This window comes from Doryrhamphus excisus, chromosome 13 (assembly GCF_030265055.1).
Source record: "Doryrhamphus excisus isolate RoL2022-K1 chromosome 13, RoL_Dexc_1.0, whole genome shotgun sequence".
Classification (NCBI taxonomy): Eukaryota; Metazoa; Chordata; class Actinopteri; order Syngnathiformes; family Syngnathidae; genus Doryrhamphus; species Doryrhamphus excisus.
In genome coordinates this window covers 17,274,686-17,292,326 of record NC_080478.1, presented here as the reverse complement: position 1 = coordinate 17,292,326, position 17,641 = coordinate 17,274,686, and the positions used below count along the sequence as shown (strand labels likewise).

At 40.9% G+C, this 17,641-nt stretch overlaps 1 protein-coding gene across 3 annotated transcripts in view; it reads left to right on the top strand.

Annotated features, from left to right (window-relative positions):
- Positions 1 to 17,641, top strand: part of LOC131140056 (ryanodine receptor 3-like) — a 157,623-nt gene that overhangs the window by 76,098 nt on the left and 63,884 nt on the right. For all 3 annotated transcript variants that reach the window (XM_058090130.1, XM_058090131.1, XM_058090132.1), the window contains 17 exons: positions 1,226 to 1,467; positions 1,560 to 1,752; positions 5,216 to 5,432; positions 5,498 to 5,602; positions 7,761 to 7,864; positions 10,300 to 10,383; positions 10,469 to 10,628; positions 10,997 to 11,144; positions 11,289 to 11,491; positions 12,237 to 12,411; positions 13,662 to 13,870; positions 13,946 to 14,145; positions 14,282 to 14,348; positions 14,422 to 14,582; positions 14,657 to 14,822; positions 16,173 to 16,259; positions 16,799 to 17,025. In XM_058090130.1, coding sequence (XP_057946113.1) covers positions 1,226 to 1,467; positions 1,560 to 1,752; positions 5,216 to 5,432; positions 5,498 to 5,602; positions 7,761 to 7,864; positions 10,300 to 10,383; positions 10,469 to 10,628; positions 10,997 to 11,144; positions 11,289 to 11,491; positions 12,237 to 12,411; positions 13,662 to 13,870; positions 13,946 to 14,145; positions 14,282 to 14,348; positions 14,422 to 14,582; positions 14,657 to 14,822; positions 16,173 to 16,259; positions 16,799 to 17,025 — 2,748 coding nt within the window. The remainder of the gene's footprint in view (positions 1 to 1,225; positions 1,468 to 1,559; positions 1,753 to 5,215; positions 5,433 to 5,497; positions 5,603 to 7,760; positions 7,865 to 10,299; positions 10,384 to 10,468; positions 10,629 to 10,996; positions 11,145 to 11,288; positions 11,492 to 12,236; positions 12,412 to 13,661; positions 13,871 to 13,945; positions 14,146 to 14,281; positions 14,349 to 14,421; positions 14,583 to 14,656; positions 14,823 to 16,172; positions 16,260 to 16,798; positions 17,026 to 17,641) is intronic.

Here is a 17,641-nt window from a genome sequence, read left to right as displayed (position 1 = left end):
TATTTATGTGTTTTTTCCTTTTATTTAGTTGGTGTGCAATAAATCACATGGGCGATAACAAAGAAGCCCATGTAAGGTTACATCATCATGAAATTGAATTGTATTGAAAATTAATTCTGACTTTTAGAACGGTCATGGTTCTCTTTGTCGGCATCTTTTAAAAAGAAACTGGGTTAAAGGGGACCGATTATGCTCATTTTACCACCCTTTGTATTGAATTGCTCCTATAGAGCAGCTACACACAATAACCCACACAGAAAACGCGCCAATCACATAATCTTTGGCGCGAACTGGCGCCGGGGCCAAGTGGACTCCGAGCATCATTGGCACAACTTGGCTCGCTCCATTACATTCCATTGGATTCCAATAGACGCATTGTTTGTGACATTTGGTTCCACTGGGTGGACGAAGATTTGAAACTTTTTGAAATTTCCTTGCCGCCAAACTCAATTTTTGCTGCTGTTACAGGCCACCACGAGCCAGTTGGGAGGCAGTTTATGCCACTGCACACCTTATTGGTGACACAAGCAAATTGCATTGGCGCGAACTGGCTCAGTGGACTCTTAGCATTAGATTACACAATTTTTGTCTTGTCAAATGGCCCTTTGACAACATTTTGGACACCCCTGGTATACTCAACAAACACATACGGTACATTTCAGCTAACAGGAGTCATGGCTAGCGATCGCGCTGATGAGAAGCCTAGCTTGAAAACCTCTTCATCACTGAAGTCTTCTGTTTGGGTTCTCTCCCTTTTTTAGATTTTCCAGAATCTGCACCTATTCCAGCTGTATTTCCTTTATTTCCTGCCAAAACGATCTGTTTTAATTTATTCCCCCCACGGCCACTTTGCTGTGATTGGTCACACGCCCAAAGTGCTTCCTAACTATGAACCATATAAGGAAATCCGCTCCTCAATGACATCACAAAGGGGCCCTTTTTACCACGCCTTTTGAAACCGAGCGTTTTGAACCATTCCAAACTCATTTCTAAATGCGCAAACCTCATTATCTGAAACGCTGGCATCGTTTAACACGAGAATACAACATTCTAACTACATTTATAGGTCAGAAAAATGGAAAAAGCCTAATAGGTCCCATTTAAGTTAAAATCATTGGCTATATTGTCCTAGTGGTTGTTCTCTTTGGCACTGAAGGATAAAGTACAGGATATATTACAGTACGATAAATGAACATGGCTGCTTATGTCTGTCCTTCATTGCCAGCATGAGACCGAACATCTTTCTCGGTGTGAGCGACGGCTCGGCTCAGTATAAGAAATGGTACTACGAGCTTATGATCGACCAGGTGGACCACTTTGTGACCAGTGAGCCTTCCCATCTGCGAGTAGGCTGGGCCAACACTAAGGGCTATGCACCCTATCCCGGAGGAGGCGAGGGCTGGGGGGGCAACGGCGTGGGAGATGACCTCTATTCCTACGGTTTTGATGGACTCCACCTGTGGTCAGGTGAGATAATAATGCGTATGTTTGTTTGACAAGGATAGGAGGAGTCCAGACAGAAAAGAACCCTACCGTATCCTATTTTGGATGTTTCCTAGGTCGCATCCCGCGGGCAGTTGCGTCCCTCAACCAGCACATCCTAACCTCAGAGGATGTGGTGAGTTGTTGCCTCGACCTCGGAGCCCCCAGCATCTCCTTCCGCATCAACGGACAGCCCGTTCAGGGCATGTTTGAAAACTTCAACACAGATGGACTCTTCTTCCCCGTCGTCAGCTTCTCTGCAGGCGTCAAGTGAGTTTTTATTTGTTTGTCAGGCAAACACACTCAAACAGGCGTGATGAGATGAAGCAGACACACTCTCGACTCACACAAAAACCCCGCTTGTCTGAAATCCATCTCATCCACATACCCACCCACTCCAGTCCAAATGCATGCATCCTCAAGGCCTTGAGATTGGACGCAGGTGAAATAGCCCGGCTGTGTAGCTCCCTCTGTTGCTATGGTGACCACAGATCGTGTGATTGATGTGACGCTGAAATGGAATTTTAAGCTTGGGCAGTTTTTTTATGAGGATTGGTGCTGACTTTGATGAGCACAGCTCCGTTTTACAATGCAGATTTAACTCTTTCAAACCCAGAGACCTTGTACAACAAGGGACATCGTGGAAGCGTTCTATTCCTTCAACTCCCTGCATGGAATATAGTCTGTATGCTCACGATCCTACAGCCACACCTGCTCAGTCTGATGTCATTGAGAACAACAGAACATTAGAAATTTGGCCTTTATTATGTTCATCTTTATTGATATTGATTAGCATATTGTCATTGTTGTAGTTGTCAGTGCTGTACAATAGGAAAGGGATGAAATATCACTGTGTAACAAATATTTATTTTCTATTTATTTTCTATCCTTAATCCTTTAAACTAAACTAAGAGTCCACTGCGCCGGTGCCAGTTGGTGCCAGTTGGTGCCAGTTGGTGCCAGTTGGTGCCAGTTGGTGCCAGTTTGCGCCAGTTTGCGCCAGTTTGCGCCAGTGCAATTTGCTTTAATTTATTTAAATTAATTTAAAATTAAGTATATATTATAATTAATGTTAATATTAATTATATATTATAATTAATTTTAAAAGTAATTCTATATTATAATTAATTTTAAAATTAATTATATATTATAATTCATTTTAAAATTAACTATATATTATTAATATATACTAATTATATATTATTATAATTAACTTTTAAAAATGAATTATATATTATAATTCATTTTAAAATCAATTATATATTAAAATTCATTTTAAAATGAATTATATATTATAATTCATTTTAAAATCAATTTAATTTAAATTATTCGTGCAATTTACTGTTTACGCTGTACATTGTTGTTCATATTTGATGTCATCTATTTATTCACCACATTATTATTATTACTTTTTCTTATTATACGGGAGCCAGGCAATGACATTTCCTTGGGAATTTCACTGCTGTGATATTGTGCGATGACAATAAAGGAAGTCTATCTATCTTTGGCGCCTAGTGTCACTAATAAGGTGCCTAGTGGCGTGCAGTGGCTCAAACTGCCTCCCAACTGGCTCGTTGGGGCCTGTAACGGCGGTAAAAGTTCAATTTGGTGGCAAGAATATTTCAAAATGTTTAAAATTTTAAATATTTTGTGTCCACCAAGTGGAACCAAATGTCGCAAACAATCCGTCTATTGGAATCCACTGGAATATAATGGCGCGAGCCAAGTTGCGGCAATGATGCTAGGAGTTCACTGAGCCGGCGCCAGTTGGTGCCAGTTCACGCCAAAGATTATGTTATTAGCGTGTAGTGGCTCGCTGTGGCACCGAATAATGGCAACATGCTGAGCGAACATTAATTTTGTGCCACGACATGCCAATCACATAATCTTTGGCGCGAATTGGCACACACTGGCACCAACTGGCACCAACTGGCCCAGTGGACTCATTACTGTAATGCAAGAGTTCCAACATTCAGACCGAATGAAAATTTATGACCAATTTTATGCACTTGAGTTAGTAATTGTGAAAAATATAAAAATATATATTGTTTGTACAATCCGTTCTTTCAAACAAATATTGGTAACAGGTGGTGTTGTTCTTATATATTTTTTGGTTTGCATACAGTCAGAATCTCCATATTTCTCTCCGTGTACTATTAACTATCTGTGCTATAACTGAAACGTTAATAACAACAAAAAAAAATCCTTTCAAGTTTGATTTCCAAATGTACTGTACCATTTAATTTGGGGAGGGAGACATGCTGGGAGATGAAACTGCTGACACACTGAACAGGGAGAACATGGCTGTCATTTGTGGATGAGTCGCATAAGGCACATTTTCTCTCTTCAATAATTGAGTGGCGCAGCCATAAAAGGCTCATTTGCGTCACCACTACTACAATACTCCAATCTTTATTTTGGGATGCCTCTCGAGAGCTTCTCAGCAGTCATGACTGAGACCTATTTTTTTTTTTAAACTCTCCAAGGAAACCCATCACTCTTGCATTTTAGATGTCATTGAAGCAGTCTTGTTGAACTAGAAAGTTACAACTACAGTTAAGTCGTTTTGATTTGTTAAATGGTATCTTATATAATATTCAGTAACTTTCACATTACATTCATATCTAATGGTTATACACAGTACTGTATGTATGTGAGTACACCACCCACATTTTTCCCCATATACATATATATGAAAGGAACATTAATATGGAGATGAAACTTGAAAATAATTTACAGTAGTCATTGTACAGTTTGCATAGATTTACCAACGATAATAACACACTAGGTTTACGAGCTAGTACAGCGAATATTTCCAAATTGTACCCAAAGTGTGAATATTTAATTTGAACACCATTATTATTGAGCACTGCCTTAATCCTCTTGGGCATAGAATTCACCTGAGAGCTGCACAGGTTGTTTTACGTAGTACGTAAATCCTCTTCCGCTCATCCTACGCTTGAGGATGCCCCACGGGTACTCAGTTGGGTTCAAGTCCGGAGACATAATTCATCACCTATTGCATCAGCTTCAGCTTCTTCACAAGGCACTTGGAGGTGTGTTTGGGCATATCATGTTGGAAAGGCGGGCGGCACGGCGGCCTAGTGGTTAGCGCGCAGACCTCACAGCTAGGAGACCAGGTTTCAATTCCACCCTCGGCCATTTCTGTGTGGAGTTTGCATGTTCTCCGGTTTCCTCCCACATCCCAAAAACATGCTAGGTTAATTAGCGACTCCAAATTGTCCATCGGTATGAATGTGAGTGTGAATGGTTGTTTGTCTATATGTGCCCTGTGATTGGCTGGCCACCAGTCCAGGGTGTACCCCTAGGCTGGGATAGGCTCCAGCGACCCTCGTGAGGATAAGCGGTAGAAAATGAATGAATGAATGAGTAAAGTTATACTGCTGTAGATGCTGAGGTTCTTGTTGGGAGTGACCAGGATGGATAGGATCAGGAAGAGGTACACCAGATGGACATTACATGTTCGAGGCCTTGGAGATAAAGTCAGAGAGGCCAGACTGAGATGGTTGGGACATGTCCAGAGGTGAGATAGTGAATATATTGGTAGAAGGATGCTGTGGGAAAAGCCCAAAGAGAAAGAAGAAGACCGACTACTCCCATATTCAAGTTCGATTTTTGTAGTAGAATACAAATATGTGCATGTTACATTATTTTTCCAACTAATATTCCATACCATTCCAACAAGAGACCTTATTTTTTTCATCATCATCAGGGTTCGTTTCCTGTTGGGCGGTCGACACGGCGACTTTAAATTTCTGCCTCCATCAAGTTATGCCCCCTGTTACGAGGCTCTGCTACCCAAAGAGAAGATGAGGGTGGAGCCAGTGAAGGAGTACAAGAGAGATGTGGATGGGGTCCGAGATCTGCTGGGGACCACCCTCATCTCGTCGCAGGCTTCCTTCATTCCTACGCCTGTGGAAACCAGCCAGGTAATAATAAACAACGTAATGTGTTTTATTAGCAGTAATAACATACAGTTGATGGGTTTCCTCAGATTGTCATGCCACCACATTTGGAGAAGGTGCGGGACAAACTGGCGGAGAACATCCATGAACTGTGGGGCATGAATAAGATCGAACTTGGCTGGTCCTACGGCAAGGTGAGAAATTTCACTATGACATCATCGAGATTTGAAAGAAAACATAATCCATGCATTTTGCCATGAGAGATAAACATCTCGATGACACATTTTCTGTAGCTTGGAATACTAATAGTAGCATTTATTTACCACAAAATGCCTGTACATCATCTTGCTTTCTCTCTCATAATTTGCGGTTCACACCAAAAAAGAGGGTAAGTGGAAAAGAAAAATCTCATTTTCCGTTCTGAGTGCTTTTCATGTCATTTGCTGCTTTTTCAGTTTATTCGTAGATTAGCACAACCATTGTGTCCATGTTTCAATGTATACAATCAAAAAACGACCAAGTGTTGTTTCATCCAAGGGGCACAACAGGATTGTGACAGTTTCAGTACGGCGATAAACCAAGAAGAATGCTTTTTTAAATTTTTATTTAATTGTTCTTTTTATGGAAGAACATAAATGAGGCTTTAAATTGATTATGCAGGCACCATAAGAGGTCACGTGACATTCTTGCCTGGAGTTAGATGTGAACATTTGACCTATAAAATCTTCTACATGCCAGTAAAGATCAGTAATATTCTGTTATCCTATAATTTAATGCTTTTTTTTTTACCTGTATGTTTACAATGGCAATTATCCAAAATAATAATAATATAACATAATCTTATAATATACACATGTAATTTCCATAACCTAAAAATGGGAAATTCTATACTATAATTTGGGTTATTCTACTTTCAACTTCATACTACATAGTACAAGCCAAAATGTTAGGTGTACCCGCATAATCTAATGAAACCTAACAGTATAATTTATGTTTATGATACTGTCTTTGCAAAGATAATAATGCTGTTTTGTGGTGTTCATTATGGTGGGTGGTCGAACTGCACTGTTTCATTCTGAGACGTGTTCTTTACGTTTTGGTTTTGCGTAACTTGTCATTGTAATGCAACTACAGTAAACCTCGGATATATCGGATTCAATTGTTCCCACTGGTTTTGTCCGATATAAGCGAAATCCGTTATATGCGTATACCGGAAAATGTCCGTTTTACGCATATATCGGATTTATATCCGGTATATGCGTAAATCGGATTTTATCCGTTATAAAAAGGCACTTCCTTGACTATGTTTCCAATGTACCTGGACGCGCAGGCAACGCTGCAAACGCTGCAAATGACGTCGTATAGCGGACTGTCACGATTCGGCGAATCGGAGCGCCACGATGCGGCCATCCGATATATGCGAGGGAAATTTAATGGAAATGCATTGGAACGGGACTGGAGATTTTGTCCGAAATAGGCGAAATCTGTTATAAAAAATCCGATATATGCAATGAATTTTTATTGGAAATGCATTACAGAAAAATCGGTTCAATCTGTCCGTTGTGAGCGAATTTCCGATATATCCGAGTCCGATATATACGAGGTTTACTGTACTACTAAAAATACTGAGCATTATTATCTATGAATGCGCAATGAAAGCTGAATTGGACCTACTTAGATGATGCTGGGGTACCTAATGAAGTGGCTGTATGGTTATATAATATCTCCTATGTGTTTCTTGGTTTATTGTACAATATAAGTCATGCGGATAAACAGACCTGTTATGCCCTAGTAGGAATAAATAAAAACAAAAATGTGTAATTTACATATATGAACATCCTCCATCTATTATAACTCATTACTTTTTGTAGACAGAGAATTAGCATACGATGAGCTTCACTCCCACTTTTCCTAAAAATGCAAATCTGCATAGACGATGTTCTTTTCTTCATTTAATTTCTTCTAAGCTGCTTCCAAAGAGTGAATTCTTGTAGTATTACTCCTTCAGAGCTGGCTGGTGTTCATCACACACACAAACACAGCTCCATACCAATGCATGTTTATGGTAAGACAGTCACCATCGCCATGCGGGCATTGCCAAAAGGACTTTTTTTTGGCATAAAGTGCAGCGTCATGACAGGTACTACATTTCCGGCTTGGTATTTCATACATTAAGAGGAAAGTGTTCCCTCGCTGCTCTTTCATAACATGATCACTAGTAGCAGACTGTTACTTTATCAGTAGCAGCCTGTAGTAGACCGCATTCTTCTTCACTTGTTCGTCCACAGCGACAAGACTTTAGTACGGAAAAAAAAAGAACCGAGTTGACATAAATGTTGTTTTTGCGCACAGATCAGGGATGATAATAAGCGGCAGCATCCGTGTCTGGTGGATTTCTCGAAGCTGCCCGAGACTGAGAAGAACTACAACCTACAGATGTCGACAGAAACTCTGAAGTACGTATCTTCAAGTGAATGTTCTGAACTCCTCTTTAGTTTCTTGGATCTGATGGACTACGTAACGGTGAGTTGTAGATGAGTTTACTCATCCGAGACTGAGATGACGGGATGATTGACTGGAAAAGGAGCATAATAATTAATTTAAGTTAATTTCCATGACTAGGACTAAATGACATATTACATTATGATGATGGCTGTGCATTAAAAACCCGAACCGTAGACGGGCTGACGAGAAATAAGACTTATAAGAATTTTGTTTTTGCAGTGTTCAAAGTAAGTTAAGACCGACCACAGCAAAATCAATCTCCTCCATCCAACCCTGTCTTCTGTCTCTCCCACACCATCCTATCCATCGTGGTCACTCCCAACAAGAACCTCAGTATCCTCAGAGAACTTCAGCATCTATAGCAGTATAACTTTACTCATTCATTCATTCATTTTCTACCGTTTATCCTCACGAGGGTCGCGGGGGTGCTGGAGCCTATCCCAGCTGGCGGGTTACACCCTGGACTGGTGGCCAGCCAATCACAGGGCACATATAGACAAACAACCATTCACACTCACATTCATACCTATGGACAATTTGGAGTCGCTAATTAACCTAGCATGTTTTTGGAATGTGGGAGGAAATCGGAGTACCCGGAGAAAACCCACGCATGCACGAGGAGAACTACATCCATGAACCGCCTCCTACCTGGCAGCTCGAAACGCAGCATCCTTCTACCAATATATTCACTATTTCACCTCTGGACATGTTTGAACCATCTCAGTCTGGCCTCTCTGACTTTATCTCCAAGGCCTCTAACATAGTATAATGTCCCTCTGATGTACTCGTTTCCTGATCCTATCCATTCTGGTCACTCCCAATGAGAACCTCAGCATCCTCATCTTTGCTACCTCCAGTTCTGCGTCCTGTCTTTTTCTCAGTGGCGCTGTCTCTAGACCAGGGGTCTCAAACACGTGGCCCGCGGGCCAAATGTGGCCCGCAGGACACTAGTTTGAGGCCCCCGCCTTGATATGAAGGTTTAATGTTAGTGCGGCCAGCGCAAGTTTGATATGGATGCTGTATGGTATCATGTACCCAGAAAAAATTATTACGTTTGATTAATGTTCATGTTAAAGGTTAAATAACTGTTAATAGTTATCCTCCCTATCCGTGTGGAAGTGGTACGTTTTTGGCTATTTAAGTTTAAAGGAAATAACTTGAAGGCTACCGTTTAGGTCGCTAGCTCTCTAGTTTGCGAGTTAGCATGTGTCTGAAGACCCTGCAGTTGCGCAATATGTTGTAAATAAAAAGAGTATAAATGTGACTATAGTCGTGTTTTGTCATGTCTACAGGGCTCTAATAATGCTTTGTTCATTTTAATCTGAAAAAAATAATTTGTCTACCCACCAACTATATGTGGTTTCTTAAGTTTTTATTATTTGCCGTTTTATTATTATTATTATTATATTTATTTATTTATTACTGATTGATTGGTTTTCTTTATTCTTGATTTGTTCATTTGTTTTTCATCTTATTTTGTGTAGAAAAATAAAAATTAAGATATTTGAGAACAGTGGAATGTTTTATCAGAGCTTTTATTGTAGAAAATTGGAACCAAAGCGAAGTTTTTTAATTTTTTTTGTTTTTAATAAATACGTTTTTTTTTTTTTTTTTTGGAAAACCTGATGCGGCCCAGTCTCACCCAGACCCGAGCTCCAGTGGCCCCCAAGTAAATTGAGTTTGAGACCCCTGCATGTGACATGTACTGTAGGTGGATACGTACAATGGATACGTACACATCACGTGTTCAGCTTGCTGTTTATCCGGAAAAGCTGACACACTTTCAACATTGTCTCTTGTCATTGTTGCTTATGGACCCGTAGACTATGCCCATTTTCTCAATGATTTTTCCATATTGTTCGACTATAATATATTTTTCATTATTTGGTCTTCTAAGAGTATTTAGGGAAATATGACGTCTCAATTAACATGATTGCACAACCAGACAGACGCTGCGTCTTAAGAACGTGTCAGTGCTCAACACTTAAATTCCCACGGAGACCAATTAAAAGTGCTTTAGGTAAATGCTCTGTACATGAAGCACATAGTAGCATAATTATTCTCAATATGTGTGTACGAACTGACACATCCGGGTAGCAGTGTTGCTCTCTGAGTCAATGACGTCAATCCAAAAAAAAAAAAAAAAAGATTTTTACAGGTTCCTCCCACAGGGTGTGAAGATGATTTCACACCTAATGCAGTTCTCGGGGTATTCCCTTGACTTTTATTATTGCTGATATGCACAATTTAATGCATTAACACACCCCCACCTACCCACTACCACTTAGATGTGCATGTCTCGTCAAGGCAGAGGTGATGTTTGGGATTAAACAGTCTCTAAAGACCAGTATTTATTCACTGATCCCCGTCCCCCCCCCCCTCACAGAACCCTGCTGGCTCTGGGCTGTCGAGTTGTTCAAGTCAATCCAAACGCTGACGAATCACTCAAGAAGATCAAACTCCCAAAGAAGTAAGAGTGTATTTCTCGAGATACATATATTGATCGAATTCATATTTAAACATTCATGACTTTTTCCAAATGTTCTCTTTTGTAGCTTCATGATGTCCAGTGGTTATAAACCATCCCCTCTAGACCTTTCTGAGATGAAACTGACTCCAGGTCAGGAGTTGCTGGTGGATAAATTGGCAGAAAATGCCCACAATGTTTGGGCCAAAGACCGCATCAAGCAGGGATGGACGTACGGCATTCAGCAGGTACACTGGATGTGCCGCAGTGTGTGTGCAGTGTGTAGCCAGTGTGGTTCATTTTTGCTATTTTACAATAAGTTGATTTTGGTTTAGTACATGGAAAATATTTAGCCTTTTGTTTTTTTTCCTCTTACGTGAACTTTGACCTTGTTGGGGCACGCACTGAAATCTGAAAATTCAAAATTCACATTTAGACATGCAGGATTCATTAGAACAACCTACTCAAGGTTTATTGGTTGTTTCCAAATGTGTTTGGCTCTGCAATAAATAAGTAAGATTCTGCGAAAAAAAAAATCACAGTTAATAAGTAAGCGAGACTCTGCTTTAAATAAGCCCCTTGAGTGCATATCATCGATGTTTGTGACTTCCTGCAGGATCTGAAAAGTAAGCGGAACCCCCGTCTGGTCCCCTACGCCATGCTGGATGAACGTACCAAGAAGTCTAATCGTGACAGTCTACGGGAGGCCATACGGACTTTGATTGGTTATGGTTACAATGTAGAGCCATCTGATCAAGAAGGAGGTGTGTTTTCATTGTCATTGGTCATTGTCGTCATGTGGGTGGGACTACGCCAATGAAAGTTCCATTAAGGCACCAAAACACACTTCAAAATGATGTATAAAGTTACACTACAAACCTGGTTTTCTCTGTGGTTGTCCCTTCCAGGACAAGTGGTTGAACGGCTCAGCATCGATAAAATCCGCTTCTTCCGAGTGGAGCGAACATATGCGGTGAAGACGGGCAAATGGTACTTTGAATTCGAGGCGGTGACAGGAGGAGACATGAGAGTTGGCTGGGCCAGACCTGGATGCAAGCCAGACGTGGAGCTGGGCACAGATGACCTCGCCTTCGTCTTTGATGGCTACAGGGTAATCATAACCCTTATTGTTTTACATTTGTCTATGTCGGAGCAAGAGAATTTATTTTATAAATTTCATTTTATTGTCATTGCACAATTTGAAACAACAAAATTGTCCTCCATTGCAGTGTATTATTTCTCTATTATTTATATTATTTAAATACAAAATATATATATTTTAAAAATTATTTACACTTTTTTTTTACAAGGAAACCACGTACATTTTAAATTAAATACAAACTAAAACGTGCAATAAACTGACTCAAGGTGGACAAGGCTCCAATTAGTCATGGGGGATGTCATCCATTAATAATAATAATGACAATAAATAATAAATAATAAATAATAAATAATAAATAATAAATAATAAATAATAAATAATAAATAATAAATAATAAATAATAAATAATAAATAATAAATAATAAATAATAAATAATAAATAATAAATAATAAATAATAATACCAATATGGGCTTGCTCAGTAATGGAAGCCTCATAGACTGCTGCTTAGCAGCTGTCTATAATAATAATAATAATAATAATAATAATAATAATAATAATAATAATAATAATAATAATAATAATAATAATAATAATAATAATAATAATAATAATACAGCCTCCCTCATTCTTCCCATCATCAAACAAATTTGCACATTTTTAAAAAACATTTCTATTCACTTTATAAACTATCCCTTGGTAATAAGTCTGAACATTTTGTCAGCCATTGTTCTATATGCTTGACATGTACACAGGGCCACTGTCTGAACATGGGCAGCCGTTTGTTCGGACGCTGCTGGCACAGTGGAGATGTGGTGGGCTGCATGATTAACATGGAGGACAAATCCATGATCTTCACCCTCAATGGAGAGATACTTATTACCACCAAAGGCTCTGAACTTTGCTTCACCGACTTTGAAACTGAGGATGGTGAGAAAATGCATGTGTTTGTGTGTGAGGATTTGTGTAATCCACATCGGATTAGGAACAAGTTCTGTTCCTCTTTTGTGTTGTACCGGTTTATTGACCACCACTTTTTTCTTAAGCTTTGAACCCTGCGTCCAGTGTGTCCAAGTTACTGAATATAACAGTCTGACTCACAGTGTCATATTACAAATAAAGTCATCACACAGCAACTTAACAGTCAAAAGGTATACCTAAGAAATATACATACAAATACCAATAAGAGTTTTTCAATAAGTCATTTATGAGAGTGCATACATAACCAGAAACGCCGTAAACCAAGTGAAATATATAGTGTACAAACTGGCTCTTTTGGTAGTAAAGGTTGCCGACCCCTGGTCTAGTGAGCATATGGGTAAAATAGCTCTTTTGGTAGTAAAGGTTGCCGACCCCTGGTCTAACCGAATGCATTTTTCACACAAGAAATATTCAAACCTTCAATTTGTTTTTAAATTATGTTTTGTTGCGCTAGTTTATTTTCCTTTAGTGAGCATAGGGGTAAAATGGCTCTTTTGGTAGTAAAGGTTGCCGACCCCTGGTCTAACCGAATGTATTTTTCACACAATAAATATTCAAACTTTTAATTTGTTTTTAAATTATGTTTTGTGGCGCCAGTCTATTTTCCCTTATTGACCATGGGGGTAAAATGTCTCTTTTGGTAGTAAAGGTTGCCGACCCCTGGTCTAACCGAATGTATTTTTCACACAAGAAATTTTCAAACTTTCAAATTGTTTTTAAATTATGTTTTTGCGGCTATTTTCCTTTAGTGAGCATATGGGTAAAATAGCTCTTTTGGTAGTAAAGGTTGCCGACCCCTGGTCTAACCGAATTTATTTTTCACACAATAAATATTCAAACTTTGAATTTGTTTTAAAATTATGTTTTGTGGCTCCAGTCTATTTTCCTTTAGTGAGCGTGGGGGTAAAATGGCTCTTTTGATAGTAAAGGTTGCCGACCCCTGACCTAAATCTTTAAATAAGTGGGGCCTAAGGTTGGAGAATGTCTAACTTGATAAGGTCAGTCCCTGTTCAGTTCTTGATCGAGATCCTGATTGACTGCAGTTTGTAGTTTCTTTTATTGCCGTCATAAAAAATTACTTGTTTGACAGCACACGCTGGAACATCGAGAAGGTCCAAGGAACTCATCAAAAATTTAAGAAGAAGAATTATAGAGTATATAATGTGACACCATCCATCAAACTCATGCTGACTGTGCAGGGTTCATTCCGGTATGCAGTCTGGGCTTGGCTCAGGTGGGTCGTATGAATCTTGGCAAAGACGCCAGCACCTTCAAGTACTACACCATGTGTGGCCTCCAGGAGGGGTTTGAACCCTTCGCTGTCAACATGAACCGAGAGCTCACCATGTGGTTCAGCAAACGTCTGCCAACGTTTGTCAATGTGCCAAAGGACCACAATCACATCACGGTATCATCTAACACTTCAATACCTCATCTCAACTAAAGTTTGGATGCTTGCTCAGACTTTGTTGGTTCTTATCAGGTCACCAGGATTGACGGGACCATTGACAGCCCCCCGTGTCTCAAAGTAACACACAAGACATTTGGTACCCAGAACAGCAATGCGGATATGGTGTTTTGTCGTCTCAGTATGCCTGTGGAGTTCCAATCCTTCTTCAAGACCAGTCCTGTTGTAGACATGAATGGAGTTCATGATGATGAGACCCTGAAGGTCAAACACAGGTACTCATCTTTGGTACATTGCTGCACAGACCAAATGTCAATCATAGCATGTAATTTTAATCTACATTACATGAAAATCTATTCAAACTCATTAGGCTCGTTACCTGCACTGTAGTTAATTATCTGTTGACCGTAGATATCCACTGCGATCTGTTCGACACAGCGATGAAAGTAGACGAGTGGACTACAGCAGCATCACAACGGTATTGAATCATCATCGAGTCAACATTAACAGAAAACCTATTTACAGTAACATTCATCTACATGTTATTACAGTACTACCACTCTGTGAGAGTCTTTGCTGGTCAGGAACCCGCATGTGTGTGGGTGGGTTGGGTGACTCCCGACTACCATTACTATAGCAACAACTTTTCCCTCAATAAGACCAGAACTGTGACTGTCACCCTGGGGGATGAGCGAGGACGGGTCCATGAGAGGTGAGATCTCGAAGCCAATCGTTTTTTCGACTTTGTATAATGTTAATGTATTTGTGATGGCTGCGTTCTGATAGTGTGAGGAGGAGTAACTGCTACATGGTGTGGGGAGGCGACGTGACCAACGCCACTCATGGCTCAAGCCGCAGCAATGTGGACCTGGAAATTGGCTGTCTCATAGACCTGGCCACTGGTCTGGTGACATTCACTGTCAACGGCAAGGAAGTAGCCACGTCCTATCAGGTAATTAATGCAATTATGTAATAAATATTAATACACTCATTTATCAGTGAATGACTTCTGGATACTCCGGTTTCCTCCCACATTCCAAAAACATGCTAGGTTAATTGGCGACTCCAAATTGTCCATAGGTATGAATGTGAGTGTGAATGGTTGTTTGTCTATATGTGCCCTGTGATTGGCTGGCCACCAGTCCAGGGTGTACCCCGCCTCTCGCCCAAAGACAGCTGGGATAGGCTCCAGCATGCTCGAAACCTTAGTGAGGATAAGCGGTAGAAAATGAATGAATGAATAATAAGGGATGAAACAGGCTGCACGGCGGGTGAGTGGTTAGTGCGCAGGCCTCACAGCTAGGAGACCCGAGTTCAATTCCACTCTTTACCATCTCTGTGTGGAGTTTTGCGTGGGTTTTCTCTGGGTACTCCGGTTTCCTCCCACATTCCAAAAACATGCTAGGTTAATTAGCGACTCCAAATTGTCCATAGGTATGAATGTGAGTGTGAATGGTTGTTTGTCTATATGTGCCCTGTGATTGGCTGGCCACCAGTCCAGGGTGTACCCCGCCCGAAGACAGCTGGGGCTCCAGCACCCCCGCACCCCTCGTGAGGATAAGCAGTAGAAAATGAATGAATGAATGAATGAATGATAGATATCAAGGCTGAAAGGCGGACTAGTGGTTAGCACACAGGCCTCACAGCTAGGAGACCCAAGTTCAATTCCACCCTCGGCGATCTCTGTTTGGAGTTTGCATGTTCTCCCCGTGCATGCGTGGGTTTTCTCCGGGTACTCCGGTTTCCTCCCACATTCCAAAAACATGCTAGGTTAATTGGCGACTCCATTGTCCATAGGTATGAATGTGAGTGTGAATGGTTGTTTGTCTATATGTGCCCTGTGATTGGTTCTTGTCCAAAGTCAGCTGGGATAGGCTCCAGCATACCTCCACAACCCTAATGAGGACAAGGGGCATAGAAAACGGATGCATGGATGGACTTCCGAATATATAATGAGAATGATTTCCTGTGCAATTGTTCATGCATCTATCTAGTTACAGTTTGTTGACCTGGTGAGGAACTTTTTTCCTGTATGTGCATATTTAAACCCTGACGTTTGCATTGTTGAACATCAGACGTTTGACAGTTTTTCTGTTCAGCTTTGAGAACTCCTTCGAAGGTACTAATCTTCTTATGTTCTCACTGAAATCTGTTCTGCGTCACCCAGCGCTGAGTCATCCCCACCCAGCCCGTTTATAGTGCATACTGATCCGGCATCAAGTGGTTGAAGCTTCACCATGAACCATTAAGCTGATTTTTTTCTGCAAGTCATGCATTGTGTGGTGACTGCTCTTGTCTCCAGGTGGAACCAAACACCAAGCTTTTCCCTGCTGTGTTTGTGCGACCCACCAGCCCGAACCTCTTCCAGTTTGAACTTGCCAAGATAAAGGTAAAGTTTGTGTAAAGTCGAAAACCACTTTTATCATGAAGTGGTACATTTTGTGTTTCTGTGGAAGAACTCTATTTTGCAACTTTTGCAAGTGTCAATGCTTTGTCGACCAGTCCACCCCTTTTTGGGACCACCCTGTACCACTGGTTGGTACAAAACAAATAAAACAAAAACAAAACAAATGAGTTATTTTGGTTCTGTTTGCAAATTTTGATAACAGAAAACATGCATGTCTATACCACACACACACACACACACACACACAAATACAGTCACACACAAAATTGCAGAGCCTTGACTAGCTCGGTCAAGCATTAGCATGAGCATTCTGATGCTAACTTGTGCCATTTGCTCGTAGGAAAATGTCAGACTCACAGAATAAGCCATCCACATTCACAACTACATCCTATCTTCAAAAGGTCATTTGTTCCTAAAGTTCACCATCACATCATCTCTCAAGCGGGAAGCACAGCAACGTGATGGTGATGGGTTACTCACAGAGCTTTCTAACCACTTGAATGTTACGCTTCCCCGTGCAGAACGCCATGCCGCTGTCGTCAGCCATCTTTAAGAGCGAACATAAGAACCCGGTGCCTCAGTGTCCCCCTCGATTGGACGTTCAAACCATCAATGCGGTGCTGTGGAGCCGCATGCCAAACACTTTCCTGAAGGTGGAAATGGCCCGGGCCAGTGAGAGACACGGATGGTCGGTACACTGTGTGGAGCCGCTTCAGATGATGGCAGTTCACATACCTGAGGAGAACAGGTTTGTTTTCCTCAGTAGAGATGGATGTTTGTGTTATTGCTGCTGAATGGTGTCATTGTTACTGGTTGCTTCCAAAAACATGCTCATAAGAAGATTTCATAACGGTTCATAACGGTTCATAATGGAGCCTATCCCAGTTGTCTTCGTGCGAGAGGCGGGGTACACCCTGAACCAGCCAATCACAGGGTACATATAGACAAACAACCATTCACACTCACATTCATACCTATGGACAATTGGAGTCGCCAATTAACCTAGCATGTTTTTGGAATGTGGGAGGAAACCGGAGTACCCGGAGAAAACCCACGCATGCACGGGGAGAACATGCAAACTCCATACAGAGATGGTGGAGGGTGGAATTGAACTTGAGTCTCCTAGCTGTGAGGCATGCGCGCTAACCACTCCTCAGCCAGGCAGCTGACATGGAAAAAAGTTTTTACCTTCTTCCGTTCTTTCGTAATCAGGAGTAGAAGATAGGTAAGTTTAATCAAAATATCAACAAAAAGAGGGGGGTGGCACGGCGGTCGAGTGGTTAGCGCGCAGACCTCACAGCTAGGAGACCAGGGTTCAGTTTCACCCTCGGCCATCTCTGTGTGGAGTTTGCATGTGCTTCCGG